This window comes from Fonsecaea nubica, assembly GCF_001646965.1.
Source record: "Fonsecaea nubica strain CBS 269.64 chromosome Unknown Scaff59, whole genome shotgun sequence".
NCBI lineage: Eukaryota > Fungi > Ascomycota > Eurotiomycetes > Chaetothyriales > Herpotrichiellaceae > Fonsecaea > Fonsecaea nubica.
Window position 1 is genome coordinate 56,596 of NW_019173732.1, and position 16,924 is coordinate 73,519.

The 16,924-nt window shown below is 52.7% G+C and overlaps 7 protein-coding genes across 7 annotated transcripts; 3 read left to right on the forward strand and 4 right to left on the reverse strand.

Annotated features, from left to right (window-relative positions):
• Positions 1-948: 948 nt before the first annotated feature.
• AYO20_07954 (hypothetical protein) lies at positions 949-1,392 on the forward strand (the record flags this gene model as incomplete). Its single annotated transcript, XM_022646237.1, has 1 exon — positions 949-1,392. The coding sequence occupies one exon, from the start codon at positions 949-951 to the stop codon at positions 1,390-1,392; it is 444 nt and encodes a 147-aa protein (XP_022497762.1).
• An 846-nt stretch (positions 1,393-2,238) lies between these two features.
• Positions 2,239-3,436, forward strand: AYO20_07955 (hypothetical protein; the record flags this gene model as incomplete). Its single annotated transcript, XM_022646238.1, has 2 exons — positions 2,239-3,342; positions 3,416-3,436. 2 exons carry the CDS (start codon positions 2,239-2,241, stop codon positions 3,434-3,436), a joined length of 1,125 nt encoding a protein of 374 aa, XP_022497763.1.
• Positions 3,437-4,276: 840 nt separating this feature from the next.
• AYO20_07956 (hypothetical protein) lies at positions 4,277-6,303 on the reverse strand (the record flags this gene model as incomplete). Its single annotated transcript, XM_022646239.1, has 3 exons — positions 4,277-5,181; positions 5,282-5,485; positions 5,628-6,303. The coding sequence occupies 3 exons, from the start codon at positions 6,301-6,303 to the stop codon at positions 4,277-4,279; spliced, it is 1,785 nt and encodes a 594-aa protein (XP_022497764.1).
• A 1,166-nt stretch (positions 6,304-7,469) lies between these two features.
• Positions 7,470-9,331, reverse strand: AYO20_07957 (hypothetical protein; the record flags this gene model as incomplete). The annotated part of the gene is made up of 3 exons (XM_022646240.1): positions 7,470-7,879; positions 7,946-8,908; positions 8,959-9,331. 3 exons carry the CDS (start codon positions 9,329-9,331, stop codon positions 7,470-7,472), a joined length of 1,746 nt encoding a protein of 581 aa, XP_022497765.1.
• Positions 9,332-12,117: 2,786 nt separating this feature from the next.
• Positions 12,118-12,846, reverse strand: AYO20_07958 (hypothetical protein; the record flags this gene model as incomplete). The annotated part of the gene is made up of 2 exons (XM_022646241.1): positions 12,118-12,640; positions 12,701-12,846. The coding sequence occupies 2 exons, from the start codon at positions 12,844-12,846 to the stop codon at positions 12,118-12,120; spliced, it is 669 nt and encodes a 222-aa protein (XP_022497766.1).
• A 1,153-nt stretch (positions 12,847-13,999) lies between these two features.
• On the reverse strand, positions 14,000-14,745 carry AYO20_07959 (hypothetical protein; the record flags this gene model as incomplete). Its single annotated transcript, XM_022646242.1, has 2 exons — positions 14,000-14,561; positions 14,618-14,745. The coding sequence occupies 2 exons, from the start codon at positions 14,743-14,745 to the stop codon at positions 14,000-14,002; spliced, it is 690 nt and encodes a 229-aa protein (XP_022497767.1).
• Positions 14,746-15,309: 564 nt separating this feature from the next.
• AYO20_07960 (hypothetical protein) lies at positions 15,310-16,655 on the forward strand (the record flags this gene model as incomplete). The annotated part of the gene is made up of 2 exons (XM_022646243.1): positions 15,310-15,459; positions 15,516-16,655. The coding sequence occupies 2 exons, from the start codon at positions 15,310-15,312 to the stop codon at positions 16,653-16,655; spliced, it is 1,290 nt and encodes a 429-aa protein (XP_022497768.1).
• Between the last annotated feature and the right edge of the window lie 269 nt (positions 16,656-16,924).

The following is a 16,924-nucleotide window of genomic DNA, read 5'->3' on the forward strand; positions in this document are numbered from 1 at the left end:
CTGCCTTGTGCCCCCTGGTACTGATTCTACTCACGCTTCTCGAGGCTGGAATCCTTTATCAACATCAAAACCCTCCGGCACCGAGATCAGCGTACCCTTGGTTGTTGGCAATCCCGGCACCTTCTGATGATCATTTCTCACGCAATTTTCCAAAACACTGCAGATCAGACCCCCCAGCACGCTCGCAGGCGCAACAGCACAAGCACCTGCCACCATCCCTGTCCATCAAGACAAACTCGTGACTCTGAGTCTGACTCTCATTTGTACTACATCTGGTAAAGGGCGAGCGACGAGAGGCCTACAGGAGCAATTCTGAGACGAGACCCATCTTTTGGCAAACTCGGTGCCTGATCCTCCAGTCGTGTGCAGCACGCCAACCTTGGGCATCCCTTTGCCAAATACCTATCCGCTTCTTCAATTCTTCCTGTTGCGGACTCTCCTCTTTTACCGACATAAATCAACTCAGCATTGCCCCTCTTTCGGGCTCATTGCAACAAACAATTCGACGTCACGCGGAGCCCACCTAAAGGATTGACAAGTTGGTAGCAACCACATTTCCGGCACCCCTCGCAGCCCTGGTGTCTACAATTTGGCCCCTTTGGTCCGACTTCCGAACTTTGCAAACAGTACCAATCCACTTCGATGGGCATAAGACTCTTCATAAAGAGGTAACCGCACCAGTACCACAGCTGCCGCATGCACACAACAAGTGGCGATTCCCAGAGACGTCGCAGAGATTCCCAGAAACACGGCCTGCGACGTTTCGCTTCTCCCATTTATATTGATCTTCCTGATTCGATGGGGTACACGATGAACCGCGACACATACTCTGGGCGTTACACCCCAACCTCACCGTTGTCTCCGAGACTCCATGCTAGTCAACAACCACTCTCTCCTCAATCAACCCGAAGTCGGCCAGCACCACATGGCCGGCAAGCATCGAGGAACATGCACATGACTCTGCCTCGATTCCATCCTGCCAATTTCGGTCATCTTGACTCGCCAGCCACACCAGCCACACCATCTTCCACCGTCCAGAGCCCAGCCATTACCTTAAACCGGGTAACGCAGCCCGTCGTACTGGAATCTCCGAGGTTGATGCGTGAGAAGCAACGCGAATTCATAGAGAGAACCACGTTGTCAGCCAAGATTGCAGCCTCTTCGATGGGCATCAAACCCGGTGCACCACGGTTGGACCCTCTGGGCAGTCCTAAAGGTCCTGTCACGCCTCTAGCACTCGAAGAAGGTGACGACTACTTTCAAGTCGCTGGAGCAGGCAAAGTGTCACCAGCAGGAAGTCCAGGCCCGGGAAGAAGTCCACGTAGTGATGTTTCGTCGGACAAGGAGGAATCGAAGAAAAAGAAAATCAGACAAGCCGATGTCTATCAATGATGGCGGCAATACTGTTGTTGTTGAGCAGAGTTGGGGATTCACAGGCTGACACTTGGTCGGTCTGTTCGATGGCCTCTCAGTTTCCTTTTGTTATTAGCATATTGAGACTCGTTGCGACTGGCCTCGCATCAAGGTTGCATCGGGTACCCGGATTGCATCAGGTATCACCTGAGACTCTAGCATTGGCGTTGGGAAGTCTACAAATTCGACCATCAACGTTGCCTTGGGGCAATCTTGGTTTTGCCATTAGGGATTGACTGGGCTATTCTCTGCATAGCGAGGGTTGCAGGTCATTTCTGAGCATCATGACGATAGGCATGAAAAAAGAGGCCGGTCTATATTTATATGGCCATGGGGCATAGATAGACCACACGAGGGAGAAGAATATTGACAAATCCAACACATCACCTCGTACTATTCGGAAAGATGACTTCGTATGGGTGTACCTGTCACGTAGGATTTCCTGTGGCTGGGGTATCTGCACAAAGATGGAGTGTAAAGCCAAAGTGGCGGTGCATGGTCCGTGGTCTGTGGTCCGTCATCCATGTTTCACCAACGGCTCCAAAAATGTCACTCTCGACAGCCAGTGAAGCGACTTGAACACGAAACACACCCACAACTGCAGCTCACTCATTTGAGTCTCGTTGTCTTTTCTTCCTCTCTCTTTTTTTCCTCCTTCATTGCAGAGCTCTCCGCTGCTCTTTGAGCCCCGAAGCACCTCGTTTTGCCCGTCCCCTTTCAGGCCGCCTGCTCCTACGAACATGCTCCAACAGGCCACGCAACAGGCCCCGAGGTGACACGATTGTTCAAACCTCGTCCATTGCACAGACGTGGCATGCTTTCACCATGCGACAGCCACGTAGTAGCAACAGGACCCTGGCCCTTAGCATCCTCCTGGGCGTTGTCTTCATCTATTTCCTCTACAGCATCCACAACACCTCAGTCGACCAGTCCGAACTCCGCCTGCGAGTACAAACATCCGCAGCCGAGAACCCTCTATCTCCCCCGACCTCAGCCTTCCGCAAGCAATCCAACTCCCAAAATGCCCACGGTGTCCGCCGGCCGCCTCCCGTCGTTCACTACCAACTGAACAACCTGACCGCGTCAGCACTGCCCGTTCAAAAGCACGAGAAAGTCCTCATTTTGACGCCCCTAGCGCGCTTCTACCCCGAATACTGGGCCAATCTCATGACCTTGAGCTACCCTCACGAGCACATCAGTCTCGGCTTCATCACGCCCAAGACGAAGGAAGGCAATGCGGCGACGGCCGCCCTACAAGAGGCAATAAGGGAGACGCAATCGGGTCCGGAAGAACAACGGTTTCAATCGGTGACTATTTTGAGGCAGGACTTTGTGCCACCCTTGAATTCACAAAACGAACAGGAACGCCACAAGATGGAAAACCAAAAGATCCGGCGGGGGTCCATGGCGCGGGCACGAAATAGCTTGCTCTTCACCACCATCGGACCGCATACGTCTTGGGTGCTGTGGTTGGACGGTGATGTGGTCGAGACTCCCACTACGCTGATCCAGGATCTGGCCAGTCACGACAAATCCGTCATTGCCCCGAGCTGCATGCAGCGGTTTGTCAACGACCAAGGGAACGAGGACATCCGGCCCTACGATTTCAACACCTGGCGCGACAGTGACGTCGCACAGGAGCTCGCCAGCAAGATGGGTCCCGACGAAGTTCTTCTCGAGGGATACGCGGAGATGGCCACATATCGAACACTCATGACCAAGCTGGCGAAGGTGGGCAAGGACCGTGATGAACGGCGTCTGATGCCGTTGGACGGCGTGGGTGGAACAGCACTTTTGGTCAAGGCCGAGGTGCACCGCGACGGCGCCATGTTTCCTCCCTTTCCTTTCTATCATCTCATCGAGACGGAAGGCTTCGCGAAGATGGCGAAGCGGCTTGGGTTCGAGGTCTGGGGCCTCCCCGATTACTTTGTAAGTCTTGCGCCATGTGTGACTGGTACTTGTCCTCGTACTAATTCTCTGGGTTTTTCTTTTCTTTTTACAGGTGTACCATTATAATGAATAGATAACGCCCCGTGATGACATCCAGCAATACCTAGGTATCATATCATATCAGGGTTTTGTTTTGATCTGACCCTGACCCTGACCTTGATCCTGATCCTGATGCAGAAAAAAGGAAAAAAGAAATAGCGCAAAAGAATATCATTTGGGTTACTTACCTACCTACCTACCTACCTCTCTGCCTTTGAAACACTTTACCAATCCTACGTGCCTCCTAACTATGTTGCCTACCTACCCTAGAAACACTTTGTCTGTCCTACGTGCCTACCTTCCACCTCTGCACCGTGAACCGCTCTCCGCTCTCCGCGCTTCACGCCCCATGCATGATGATTCGCAGGTACACCGTTCCTACAAGATTCCGAGTGAGTGGGGAGAGATCTACTAGATTTGTCAAAGTGTCGACGTGTCGACGTGTCGGAGCAGAGAAGGGAACGCGGGAATGAGAATGAGGGCTAGGATGTATTATCCAGGAATATCCGAATCCCAGAGGCGGAAAGGGGAAGCAGAAATTTCCGGGTAATTAAAAAAAAAGGAGAGATGTACGAGGTGAATAAATGCTCTGCTAAATGAAAACGAATCGAAAGAACATGTCTGATCAACTGGATTGCCCTGTTTTTCTCGATTACTACTACTAGAGTATATTTCCTCTCCTCTCCTCTCCTTTTTTTTCAGCTGTCGTCACTCATTCAGAACTTGTCACAACAACAGTGTATCTGGAGCAGCCATGACAAGGGGCTCTTTTTGTATCCATCTTTTCTGCACCTCCAGAACAGTTGCCCTGGGCGGCCAACCAGCGAGACATGTATCTCTCGCAGTTTCTGTAACATTATTTTTTTTTCATCACTCATTTCGACCATCCACCCAACTTGTCCCTCTTGATCTTCTTGGCCTGTCGCAGGCTGTATTTCGCCCGCTTGGCGAGTTTCTTGCCACCGCCACCGCTGGAGGTCGAGTTCTGGGGCATGTTGGTGGTGGTGTTGTAGATGGCGTCCGGGGGGATGACGGACAGCTGGATGGTGGCGTTACCCTCGCGGTACGAGGAGACGGTGGGGCCCTTGGTGAGGAACTGGGGCGTAATGGTGGTCTTGCCTGTGGCGATGTCGGTGTCGGCAAGGACGCGGTCGAGCATCTCGAGGGAGACGAGCGGTTGGTAGAAGGGCACCTCGTGGCCGGACTCGAAGATGCGCACAAAGGCGAACTTGCCGCTCTGGCGCACCTGGCCGTGCACGACGCCGTCCGAGGAGGAAATGTTTACAAAGCCTGCGTTCGCGTAGCCGGTCGCGCTGACGTGGTCGGCCACCACCTGCCCGCCCAGCCAATTGCAGTTGAAGTCGGCGTCGCCAAAGTACATGGTGACGGAGACGTTTTGGCGCAGCAGCGCCTGCAGGGCCTCGACGGTGCCGATCTCGCGGTCGTCGTCGCCCGTGCTGCCGAACGCATTGCCCACAGCCGCGTTGCTCTCGGTGTAATTCACGTACGCCCCAATGGCCGCCTGCACGCGCTCCGTGTTCAGGTAGTCGACATAGTCAACCGGTGGGAACGGGTCCGGCATCAAGAAGCGCACGTCGTACTCGTCACGGTTCAGGTAGATGTCGTACAGACTCTCCACCTGATCTAGGCAGAAGTTGTCGGCCGCCGTGCATATTTCGTCAATCTTCCGTGTGTTGCAGTCGAGTGTCTGGTCGTAGCAGTTGCCCGGCCCGTACAGGTTGTTGAACCATTGGTCTGTCCACAGGTCAGGATCCCTGTCTGCCACTCAATCATGCAGGGGGGCAGAAAGGCGAAGCCAGAAAAAAATGGGCGAAAAGTAGAAACGAGGCATAAAACAGAAAAGGGAGAGAAAACACACCTTTGACGGTCTGATTCAGTGGGTCATAGTCGTATGTATTACCTGGGGATACTGAGAAGTTGTAGTAGGCTTGGTATTGGATCAACGGGTCGTACCAGCCGTTGCCGATCAACACATGCTCGAGGCGGATGTTGTGTGCTCCGGTGATGTTCTTCGCATTCTGCTGTTCGAAGTATTCCGACATGATGGGTGCATAGTGGCCACCTAAAGCGAGTAAATGTCAATTGGGTCCAGTACTTCTCGCACTCAATCTCTTGGGGACTGGGGTGCGCTGGCAGATGGGAGAATAGATCTGTAATAAGGCCCTTTGCCTTCAGAAGGCCTCCCTGCAGAACCGGGCACGTACCGTATGATTCCGTCGCAAAGTTGATCCCCTGTCTCGCATACTGCGGGAATACGCCCATGAACCCCTGCAGTGTCTTCCACATATTTGGCGCGGTCGCGGGCGTGCTGTTAGCTGTCAGAGACTCGTTCCAGTACGAGTACGTCCCGCAGCCCCAGTCACTGGCATAGTCGGGGCAGGTGTTGTTGGGTAGTTGGACTAGCATTCCCGAGTTCGGGTCCTCGTAGGCGGGCACAGGCGACGAGTAACTTAAGCCGACCTGCGTTGGCTCGTCGATGACGATCAAATTGGTGACATTGGACCACGAGTACGGATTGTCCACCGCCTCACCGTCCTGGTTGATTCGACATGGTCCCAGCTCTTGAAACAGACCGATCATCGAGGACGAACCCGGTCCGCCATTGATCCAGATGGTCAGCGGTGCGGTCGTGGGGTCGACGTTGCGCGCCTCGAAGAACCACCAAAAGATGTGTTGACCGGGAGACACGTCGGCGTAGCCAGAGAAGCTCTTCACGTCGGGATCCTGCTCGCAAATACCCGCGGGCACGGACTTGTAGCGGACCGTGACACCTGCGTAACCAGTCTTGGTTGTAAAGTTGGTTGGCGCGGTCACGAACTGGGAGGAAGCGAACTGAGCACCTGAAGCCAGCAGCAGAGCTGCAGAGAGCAAAGAGATCATGTTGGAATTGCGCAGTCAAAGAACGCACTCCGGACTCACTCCGCAGGAAAGAAAAGGTTGAGCGAGACAAAAAAGAAGATCGAGGAGGGTAGCACCGAAGAAGAGCTCGTCCCGCGTCACTCTAGAGAAAAAAGGCAATGGTGATCCTTTTGTACCACGCACGGAGCACCATCAGCACCCGTCATGCACGAGCTACCTTGCTCTTTTCATCCTTCTCGATCCGAGGTATAGCTACGAGAGAATAACAGCTTGCTCAGATGATGACGATGCTGCTCCCCCACGAGCTCGGGATTGACCGAAGGAACCATCACAATTAATCCTCTCGATGGCATTGGATGAGAGAAGCTAGGGAGGCGGGTCTGCTAGACATGGTAGGGAATAGGAAGAAGAGCCGTTTGCTAGCAAGGTAGCAGAGTCGCAGAGGGAAGCAGAGGCTGGTATAGGGAGCTGCCTGTTCAGGTATTCTCTGTTTGGCGATCAGGGCATGGCTGCTACCCTAAGGTAAGCTTTCTCATCGACAAAGCTTGCTCCAGACTGTGGCGAAGATAAGAAACAGTCCCAAGGGCCGATAAAAAGGCTTTCCGCAGGCGAGGAGGGGCTTGGTAGGAGCTCTAAGAGGCATCGGGTCGTGGGGAAAGGTAGCATTGAACCTGAGTTGCCCTGTCGGTGTCCGTCCAAGCTTTTGGGAGGCGAGGCGAACAATGGGTCTGGTGAGCCCTTGATCCCGGCTGCACGCGGCAGCCAGGGTTGATGGTTGGAATCCCGCCGCGTCAAATGATTGGTGGCAGGCCAGTTGGTATCAAGGCACTTCCCATGCTCATCCTGAGGGTGATGGCAGAGATGGCAGAGATATGTGGGAGGGACACATCAGTAGGTACGGGATAGATAGGAGGGGAGGTGACCCTCTGCACAGGTGGCCGAGGCACCCAGGACGGGCGTCAAGGAGGCGCCTCGCGTATCTCACCATCTCCATCACGTGATGGCGACAAGTCCACCATCAAGGAACATCACGAAACACAAGGGATATTATTTGGGAATACATCCATTCTATTATCAGCTCAAGATTCGTTTTGCTATCATAAAATCAGAATCGTAAAGTCCTCAAACTCCACCATATTGTCAAAGCTTTCAACGGCTGTGTCCACCATATATTTGGTGCTCACCGACTATGCTGCCTTTTGTCTGAAATCAATCGAAATTTCCTCATAAATAAACTCCTTTTCGTCCACAGGATCGTACTCTTCCGCACTGAAATCGCGGATCCAGATCGTTCTCTTCACCCCCGTACCGCCTGCGGCATCAAAGTCGTCGTCAATCTCGTACGTGACTTTGACAAGTCCCTGCGCGACCCGCTCCTCGTCGCTAGGCTCTTTCTTGGTAACCTGCCTCGGTGGGCTGGTCTGAAGCTTGGCCGGCTTGTTTTCGTCGGATTTTGGCTGCGGACGTTTGACAAGGAGCTCCAGTGGACAGGTGGTATTGTTGTAGACCCAGCTGGATGGGTTGTTTCGTGCACTGCAGCGTGCACACTTCCGACGATGGTTCCAGAAAGCCTGGTGGAGGGAAAGCTTGATCTTGTCTGGCAGCACAGTGTCAAGGTGGGTGCACATGACAATCTCGTCGTTGCATGATTCCGGTACCTAACCGAGCAGCTTTGCCATTCCGGCGACGTGAGTGTCCACGGCAAAGACAGGCAACGACATGTTGAAGCACATCAAGCAGGATGCAGACTTGACACCGATCAACGGGAGAGACACAAGGTGATCAAGGAGAGCTTGCTTGCCCTCTTGTCGGTAGATGTCCCAGAAATAGTCGACAGACAGCAGGCCAGGTACGAAGTCAGAGGCACCTCTCTCGTTGCCATCGTAAAGGACTTCACCAACCTCAAGTGGGTCAAGAAGCGCGACATTTCTTTGATAGACGATGTCAAGGATGTCTTTGATCGCTTTTGGCTTCTTGTTGGCAAGACCGGCCTTTTTCAGCACCTTTTCCAGCTTTGTCAGACTCTGGACGCGCATTGCGTGATAGTTCGGCTTCTGTCCTGTGACCCATGTGTGTCCGACGCGATAAGGATATGCAAGGAGCATTGCCTGCTGTGCATCCAGTGCCGCTTCGTTTGTGCAGGCCTGAGACAAGATGACGCGGACGATGGAGTCGACAGAGATGCCGACGCTTGCATGGAATGGGTTGGTTGCTGTTCCTTCCAGTGCGGCAGCCTCATTGATGGCAGGCTTTTCCTCGTCCAGTATCTCGTAGACCTTGCGGATGTTATACGGGCTCGGCGATGTCCAATACCACAGGTGGTCGTGGCCGAACTGGAATCGTTGGGTGTTCGTGTAAGGCGTTGCGGGACGGCGCTTTCTCAGTTTCTTCAAGAACATGCCTAGACCTTTGGACTGAAGAGTGATAAAGGGGCCACGGAGGTCTTCCTTTGCCTTTCGAGTAGCCTTGATCCGCCCCGTGACTGTGCCGTCTCCTCCTCGACCACGAAGTGCGCGACCGGCGGTAGGAATGCCTAGAGCTTGTGTCATTGCATGGTCTGGTTCAAACTCGTCCTCGTCCTCCCCATGAGCCTGCTTGCTTTTCTTGGGTGGCGAAGTGTCAAGATCTAAGGAGAGTTAGCTTCGATTCAGGCAATAACCACATCACGTTACGAACCTTGATCAGTGGACTCGCGTTTGATCCCCCTGGCAATGGCAGCAGCTTGTTGACGGACTGATTTATTTCGCTTGGGCTTCTCCTTGATATCGACCTTGGAAGCCACAACAACATTCGTGCCGGTAACCCCGAATTGCCGAAGACGAGGACCAAGCTTGAAAGTGACAATAAGACGACGAGCGCTATTCGATGTCTGGTCAGAAGAAGCGGTGGAAGCGGTGGCAATGCTGACATCTGGCATAGCGACATCTGTGCTGGCACTAGCGGACACGGTGGTGGAGACTTGTGTGACCTGGGTGGTAATGTTGACTTTGCTGGACCCTTGTGCTCGAGTCGTGCGGCCCTTGGTTTGCTGTGCTCTTGTTGACACCATCTTGGAAGCTGGAACTGCGGTTGAAACAAATTCGAAAACTAAAGGAAATCATCTTGTCAGTCTCACGCGAAGTCATTGAACAAGAAAGAGGTCAGATGTGATGGGGGAAGAAGTTGAGGCAAACAAGTCGGATAGTTGGAAGTCAAGAATAGACGGCAACGACCTGGGGCTGAGTTCTTGACACATCTCGGCGCTGGACTGTCTCCTGTATAGATGTTGAGCATATGTCGATTGAGGATCCAGCCTTGTCGTTCTCGGCGCAGACCCGCTTCTATAGTAAAGTTGTCACATGTCGATTGTCGGAGGAGCCTTGTCAACGCTCATATGCGCGGGGCCTGACTCTGATGGTGAAGACACCCTCAGCCTTGCCTAGGCTCGGCGCTGACCCGCCTTCCTGAACAGGCAACTCAACGACCAGATTCGGCGGTGTAAACAAAAGCCTGTTGTTGAGGCCAAAAATGCTGGACGGTCGAAGTCTGTTGCAAGTCGGTCCAACTCGTGCGGATTTGTCAACTTGAATCTTTGTCTCAAATCGCAAGACAAGTGACGTCCGGAAATGATACCAGGAAATGCCCTTTCGAAACCTGGGACCTCTTCGCTGTCGATCTTCGCAGGCGGCCAAAGGGACAAAGGAGGCGGACAATTCCATACCATCCAAATTCCGGGAGACCGATTGTCCAGGATCGGGTGGAATCAGAGACAGAAAGGACAATGTAGATGACTTACAAAATCTCAAAGTGACGTTGGTCTGATGTGGAGTAGACCGTGCGAAAAGGCTCAAATGGCGAAAACGGAAAGCAGTCGAAAACAAATTGCTTCTGTAGATATGGTCGAGAATGTTGATATGTCGAGGCTAAATAGAAGTAAGTAATGTGAGTGAAGAAGTTGTTGATGGAATGGCTGAAGGAAAGAAGACGGAGGAGAGAGGGAGGAGGAGAGTAATATATATAGACGATGGGCGACGAGGAGCACATGTTCGCACATGCTCGTCGTCGTCACGTCACCGTCTTCCGCCTCCTCGCTCCACTCTCCGCTGGCAACCGGAGGACACGTGGTCCTTGTGGCCAGGCTCCAGCGCCAGGAAGGTCCGCTGCAGTAACTTTGCACGGCCTGGCACGTGGGAGTGAGGGAGAAGGATAGGCACGGAAGAGCGGTTGAAAGAGCCTTGACGGGAAAGTGACGGACAGGAGAGAACAGACTCACAGGCAGACCGATCAAACCCTAAGAAAGTCAGCTTCGTAAATGGACAGGGACACAGTCAGAGAAATGGGCATACCTCAGAGCATGGAATTGACTGTTCTCCGAAGCCCTCAGAAGGCCATTGGCGTACCTTGGGGTATTTGTGATCTGTATATATTCGTGCATGTCAGACTATCAGAGAACTAACGTGCTCATGGGAATGGGCAGGTTAAATAGGTTTTGGCTTTCCAGACTCTAGAAGTGTCTGGAGGAGCAAGCTGAAGGGATCTGTTTGCTATTTGTCTCCGGAGACCTAACACCCGTTCCGCCCGGAGCTTGCGACAGACAAACTGCAGAGCGCAAACGGCAACTCTCATAGTGTAGTATTGCTGGGGCATGGAACTCACCAAGGGGAGTATTGGGAGGCAGCGTGTCGTGCGAAGTTTCAGGCAGTGGCCTGCGAAATGTCCATGTCAGCAGGTCGTTCGACGCCAATCACAGACGCAAGGTCAAGTTGCCAAAGACAGCAACAGCGCAGCACCAAGCAAAATGCCTGTCTCAATTGGAACTTGCGGGAGGCAACATACCTTTCTTGCTCAGTCCTTCAGTTGACAGACCGGCGACGGTGTGGAGTTCTGAGAGGAGGAAGTCGGCAAAGTATTGGATTGTCGGACGCTTAAATACCCCGAAGACGATTCCTCGACGACACAAGGCAACGAAAGAGTAACGGGAACAAGACGTGGTTGAACCTCACTTTTCGGCGGCAGAGTAAATGCAAAGTGACGTCCAGTCGATGCCACAGGGTCTCAAATCGGACACAATTTGCAAAGTCAATTGTGCGAGATTGATGACGGGCCGGTGACGGGAAAGAATGACAGTATCCGAGTAGTTGGAAAGGATATCAACGAGAAAGAGACAGTGCAACAGAGGTGGAAGTGAGTTGGAAATGCATAGCAGAAGAGGATGAGACTGGAGATGGGGTTCGGGAAATAAGCTTAACTGTTTTGTGGCCGCCCATTGGATGTCGAGAGGAGGGGTGGATTGGGGGAGACCGGAAGGTGCACAACCGATTTCCGCTCCGCCAGCATCGCCCAGGCATCCAGGCCAAGGGCGGAGAAACCAGGGTCTTCGATCGGCGAGATTGATATTGGCTGTTTTCCTTCCTGATAGTCCGAGGAGTTGATAGAGGATGGGAAGGAAGAAAGGCCAGGAGTTTTGCTTCAAACAGGGTTGTCCTCAGCAGGAAGCATTTTGCTCGTCTCTGGCCTGATGCAAAACCCAAATCTGCAGCCCATCCATCTTTTGACTCCCACTATGCAAAGCTCCGAGACTAAAAGACCACTCTTGTCAGCTCTATCGATGCCATCGCAATGTCCTGTGTTCGAAATATGCAAATCAGCGCCACCACCGATGAACCTGCGCCAACGCTTTACCGTCCATGCCATCGCCACAATACCACCGATAGTCGTGGTTGTTCCACACACAGAAGGGACAGGCAATTGCCAGGATAACCAGGCTTACTGCATACCCGCAAGAGTTTGGGGCCGTACTCCGAACTAGCACGGCGCTTTTCTTGAGTGCTAGAGGCAAGCCCAGCTTTCCGAAGCCTAAACGATCCATCTGGCTCCCAGTTTCTTGATCTGCTCTTCATTCTCTGCTTTCCAGGAAGTGTACTCTGGTTTCTCTTTGCCATCGGCGTCGTGAATGTTGTAATGGACGAGACCCCAGAGCTCCAACTGCGTTTGGAAACCAGAATTCGGTTTCGCCTTTGAGCGACCACAACGAACATATCGCAATGCCGTGTCGAAATCGAGGTTCATTTCTTCCATAATAAACCCAATCACAACTGCGACAGATCGTGATATACCTTTCTGACAATGGACAAGAACACCGCCATCGTTGTTCTTGAGGCTTGCTTTGATGAAAGCACAGGCCTCGCCCAGAAACTGGAGCAGGTCAACGTTGACGTTATCCCGGAGACTGATCAACTTGAGAACGAAGTCTGCCTCATGGCCAGGGGGCACTTTGGGCTGCTTGTCCGGATTCTCGATGACGGAGAGGACATATTTGATTCTTGGCCGATTTGGTGCATTGTAGTTGGGGCTGAGGACTGCGGCAGCAGTGTGAATGCTGTCCGACAAGGGTCAGACAAACCCTGCGCACATAATGAATGGGGGAGACTTCACTCACTCTGACAGGTACAGATTTGGCAAGATCTTATCTGGAATCAGAGGCGCTGTTGTCGTGGAAGGGGTGGCGCAAGGACTATTCATTTTGGAGGCTGTTGGGTTGGTGAAAGGACCCTTGATCGGCATAGACTTGGAAACGACACTCATGGCGCGATGCTGGTTTGACCGGAGAGATCTGGGTGAAGATATTATGGCCAACATCATGCTCACGCTGCTGTAACAATTTATCAACCCTTTGCCAAGTAGAGTGAGGACCTTTTTTGCAGGTGGTTTTGCTATGGGTGCGGCAGAAACCCTGGTTCAAAGTAACGCTCTTCCTCCTTGTCTATGTCTGGATTTTGTTGACGGTATGGATATGGGCCGTTGTCCTGTAACATTTTGGATGCGTTGATCGCGGCAGGGCGAGAACTTCGCCGGGACATTGCGCTGATATACGGAAGGGAGCTTGAGCACCTGCGCTGACTGTCATAAGGACACCAGAGGGGACCCACGGGAATGAAGGGTGTGGAAACATGAAGATTCATGACTTGATGGCAACAGAGCTTCAAAGCTAGATACGCGAAAGGAGGATGCAGGAAACCAGCACGAGGCGGATCAGAAGAAGCCGCTTGGTTCGCTGTGGACACGACCAATTGTATCTATCTTCCTACTAGTTCGTCATCCACATTTCTCCGCCCCGAAAAGTCTGGGCATCGCTTCCCGCTGCTGAATCCCCCAGAGAGGGCGATTATCAACGTAATCTGGTCCAAAATCCCTCCCGCGTCTACTCAGCATCTTGTTCAAGAATAGCCAATGCAGGCAGCGGGGAGAGTGGTTCCATATTTCTCGTCATTTTTTTGCATGCAAGTCATCGCACCGCCGTTCTTTACCGGCCCCTTTCTCCATTGCTCCCGAGTTGGATGGCTGAGTAGGGTTTTGGAGATTTTGGAGGAACAGTGGTGGTGCTTCTATCTTCCAAGGTCGCACTCGGTCGTAATGGCCGCTCGTTCGGTAATCGAAGCCTTGTATATGGATGGATAGTCCTCGCACAAGCACCCTCCTTTTTAGGCCCTACTAAGCCTGCGACCTTTCTGTAAGCAAATCTTGCTTGTCGGGTGTATTTTTGTGCTCTGGATATGTGTGCTGCCGATATCCAAGTCCTTTTCCTGGAACGGTTCTTTCTGTGTAGCACAGCCCTGACGCCTCGGCGCAGTGCTGCTGCATTTGTTCAAGTAAGGTTCTTCCTTTTCGCATCTGGTTGGAGAGATGTCTATTTTCGAAGACTGAGCATCTTGGGCGACTATTTCGCTAAAATATCGTCTCATGTCATGACGTCTCCGTGGTTTGCCTTCCACTTCTTGATTCTGCGAGCAAGGTCGCCTTCGCTCTGTTGCATCGGATTGAGCTTTCGGTCTCTGACCATGGCTTTAATATCGTCGCCATGCTTCTCCACTAGTTTGGCGATCCATTCTTCTTCCCGATGGCTCTGTTGTCGTGGCCGTTTCTTCTTTGCCAGCAACTCCGACTCCTCTGCCGCCTGCGCTTCCAGCTCTGCGACGATGCCACTTGCAGGCTGTGGCCTCGGTTTTTCATGTTCCACGTCCATAATGTCGTTTAAAGGGTCGTTCAGCGGATTGTCATTCGCTGTCTCTGGTCGGATGATCCTGAGTATACGACCTGTCTCCGGGTCTCTCTCAACTTGGACTTCTTGAGGGGTCAAGTTGACGGCCAGCGGTCCGGCGATGGCAAGCGAGTCTCTTTTCACCTCTTCTGAGTCGGTTTTGTCCTTGGCTGCTTTCTTTTCGGTCCCGCCTGTCACAGCACTCAGTCTGGAAGACAGGCCCAGTCGCTTATAGTTTTGCGATAAGGTAAGTTTTCGATCCCTGTGGAAGACGTTAGCCGTGGACAATCTGTGGATGTCATATAGCTGCAGACGTACCAATTCTTTGCAATGGTCTCATTCCCCAGAAAATTCACCCTCTTCTTACCGGCTTTTGTCCTTCCATCCTTTGGCCTTGCTTTTGGGATGGAAGACCTGTTCTTCTTTTTCTGTCGTTCGCGACCCATTATGATAGGGATACCTCACAACTTCAGATACAACGATGGAGTGTCTGTCCGTTCCAAAGGAATTATTGGCAATAGCACACCAGTGAACAGAAAATCCGCAGTTTGGGCCAAAAATGTTGTCTTTTTAGCCGAGGATTTGCCGTTATCGATAACGCCTGGTCAAACCCCTGAATTTCTTATTTTGGCACATTTAGAAGCTGCCGCTTTAAAACCTCATGTTGCACAATTGCCTTGTTCTGTACCTCTTCAGACGGAGATAGACGAAGTCAAAGCTCTAGGTGCACGAAGTCATTGGCAGATCTCCCGTAGATCCAGGGCTATATGTTAGCTCAAAGGAACGAACAAGGAAGACCGCAGATAGCCTGTCAAGCCTGTCTACCTGCGTACCTGCCTCAGGGCACAGTTAGAGCGCAGTGCGTGACTCGCGTGTGCTGCGGTTGAGGACAGGGCGGCGTCATCCTGACCCCTGATGCGGGTGAGCTCACTGCACTTTTCCCAATGGTCCCCTCGTCAATGCCTGCGCAGTCGCGTGCCGTTTCATTTTACAGTCTGGAGGTAGAAACCATGGCTACTCTACGTTTCAGACCCTCAAGGATGATCAAATACACTATCTATGCACTATTTCTCGGTCTGGTAGTCTCGGTCTGTGCGGAGACTGTCCAAGGCAAGGACACCAGCGTGCTGACAAGGGATGAAATCGAGGAGAACCTCCAGGTGCGCAAGACCAAATCTCTGACCGCATAGGTCAGCGCTGAGGCTTTGAGTGATAGCAATGTGCCTTTGTGCAGACACTGTCAGAGGCAAAGGCCAGAAGCAACCCTACACATGCCTCGTTGACAACCCAGCTCTTCGCCGTCCTCTTCCCCTCGTCCTCACCAGCGATCAACGCCCTCCTCGCAACAGCTTACATCTCGGGCCCTCCAAATTTCCTGCTCGCGCTATGTCCCCCCAACATCGACCCGTCGTCGCTCAGTATCATGGTCGCCTTTGCGGTCGGAGGTCTTCTAGGAGACACGCTCTTTCATTTACTCCCTGAGATTTTCTTGGGTGAGGATGAGCATGATCAAGTCAAGTTCGTCATGGTCGAACCGAACCGCAATCTGCTCCTAGGAGTCGGGATTATAGTTGGGCTGGTCACATTCATGGCTATGGATAAAGCCCTGCGCATTGCGACCGGAGGGGACGGCGGCCACTCGCACTCACACTCCCATTCTCACGACGAGAAGCACGAGAATGCTGCCAATGGCTCAGCCACAACTACGTCCGCAAAGAAAGGGAAAGCAGCAGATGGCGACGTGAGACAACGCAAGGGCCAGAAAGACACCAAGGCCCTTGCTCCAGCCTCTTCATCCTCGCCTCAAAATCCCTCTGTCAAACTCGCTGGTCTCCTCAACCTAATCGCCGACTTTACGCATAACATCACCGATGGCCTAGCCCTCTCGTCCTCGTTTTACGCCAGCCCTGCCCTCGGCGCGACTACCACCATGGCCGTTTTCTTCCACGAGATCCCCCACGAGGTGGGCGACTTTGCGCTGCTGATCCAGTCCGGGTTTTCAAAGCGGAAAGCCATGGGCGCTCAGTTCGTCACGGCGGTGGGCGCCTTCCTGGGCACGCTGATCGGCATTTTTGTGCAAGAGTATGGCGGCTCCGCCAGGAGCGCGGCGGACGAAGCAACGGCCGGAGCTGGAGCAGGTGGAGCATTCGGCGGCATCTGGGGCACCAGCCTCTCGTGGGGCGACATGCTCCTCCCTTTCACCGCGGGCACGTTCCTGTACGTAGGCACCGTGGCCGTCATTCCTGAGCTTTTGGAGACCGGTCCCAACAAAGCCGACGAGTTGAAAAAGACGGCTCTCCAGTTCGCCGCAATGTTTGTGGGTGCCGCCATCATGTTGGGGATATCATGGTCGTGAATTGCGGAGTCGAAAAGTTCCAACGCTATACACATTACATAGAAGAAATAAGACGTCGGATCAAGGGCTGGGTCACGTGTGTTGATACCGTCCTCGGGTAATCGCCATTCTAGCATGATATTGGAGTTGGCTTACCAACCTTGACGTTTTCCCAGAGCAGCTGAAGATTTCTATTTCTGTAGGATACGCACGAAATGAGCGACATGGGAGGATCGAGATCGATAATGTATATGAGGTGAAGGGATGAGAATTATGAGAGTACTTCATAT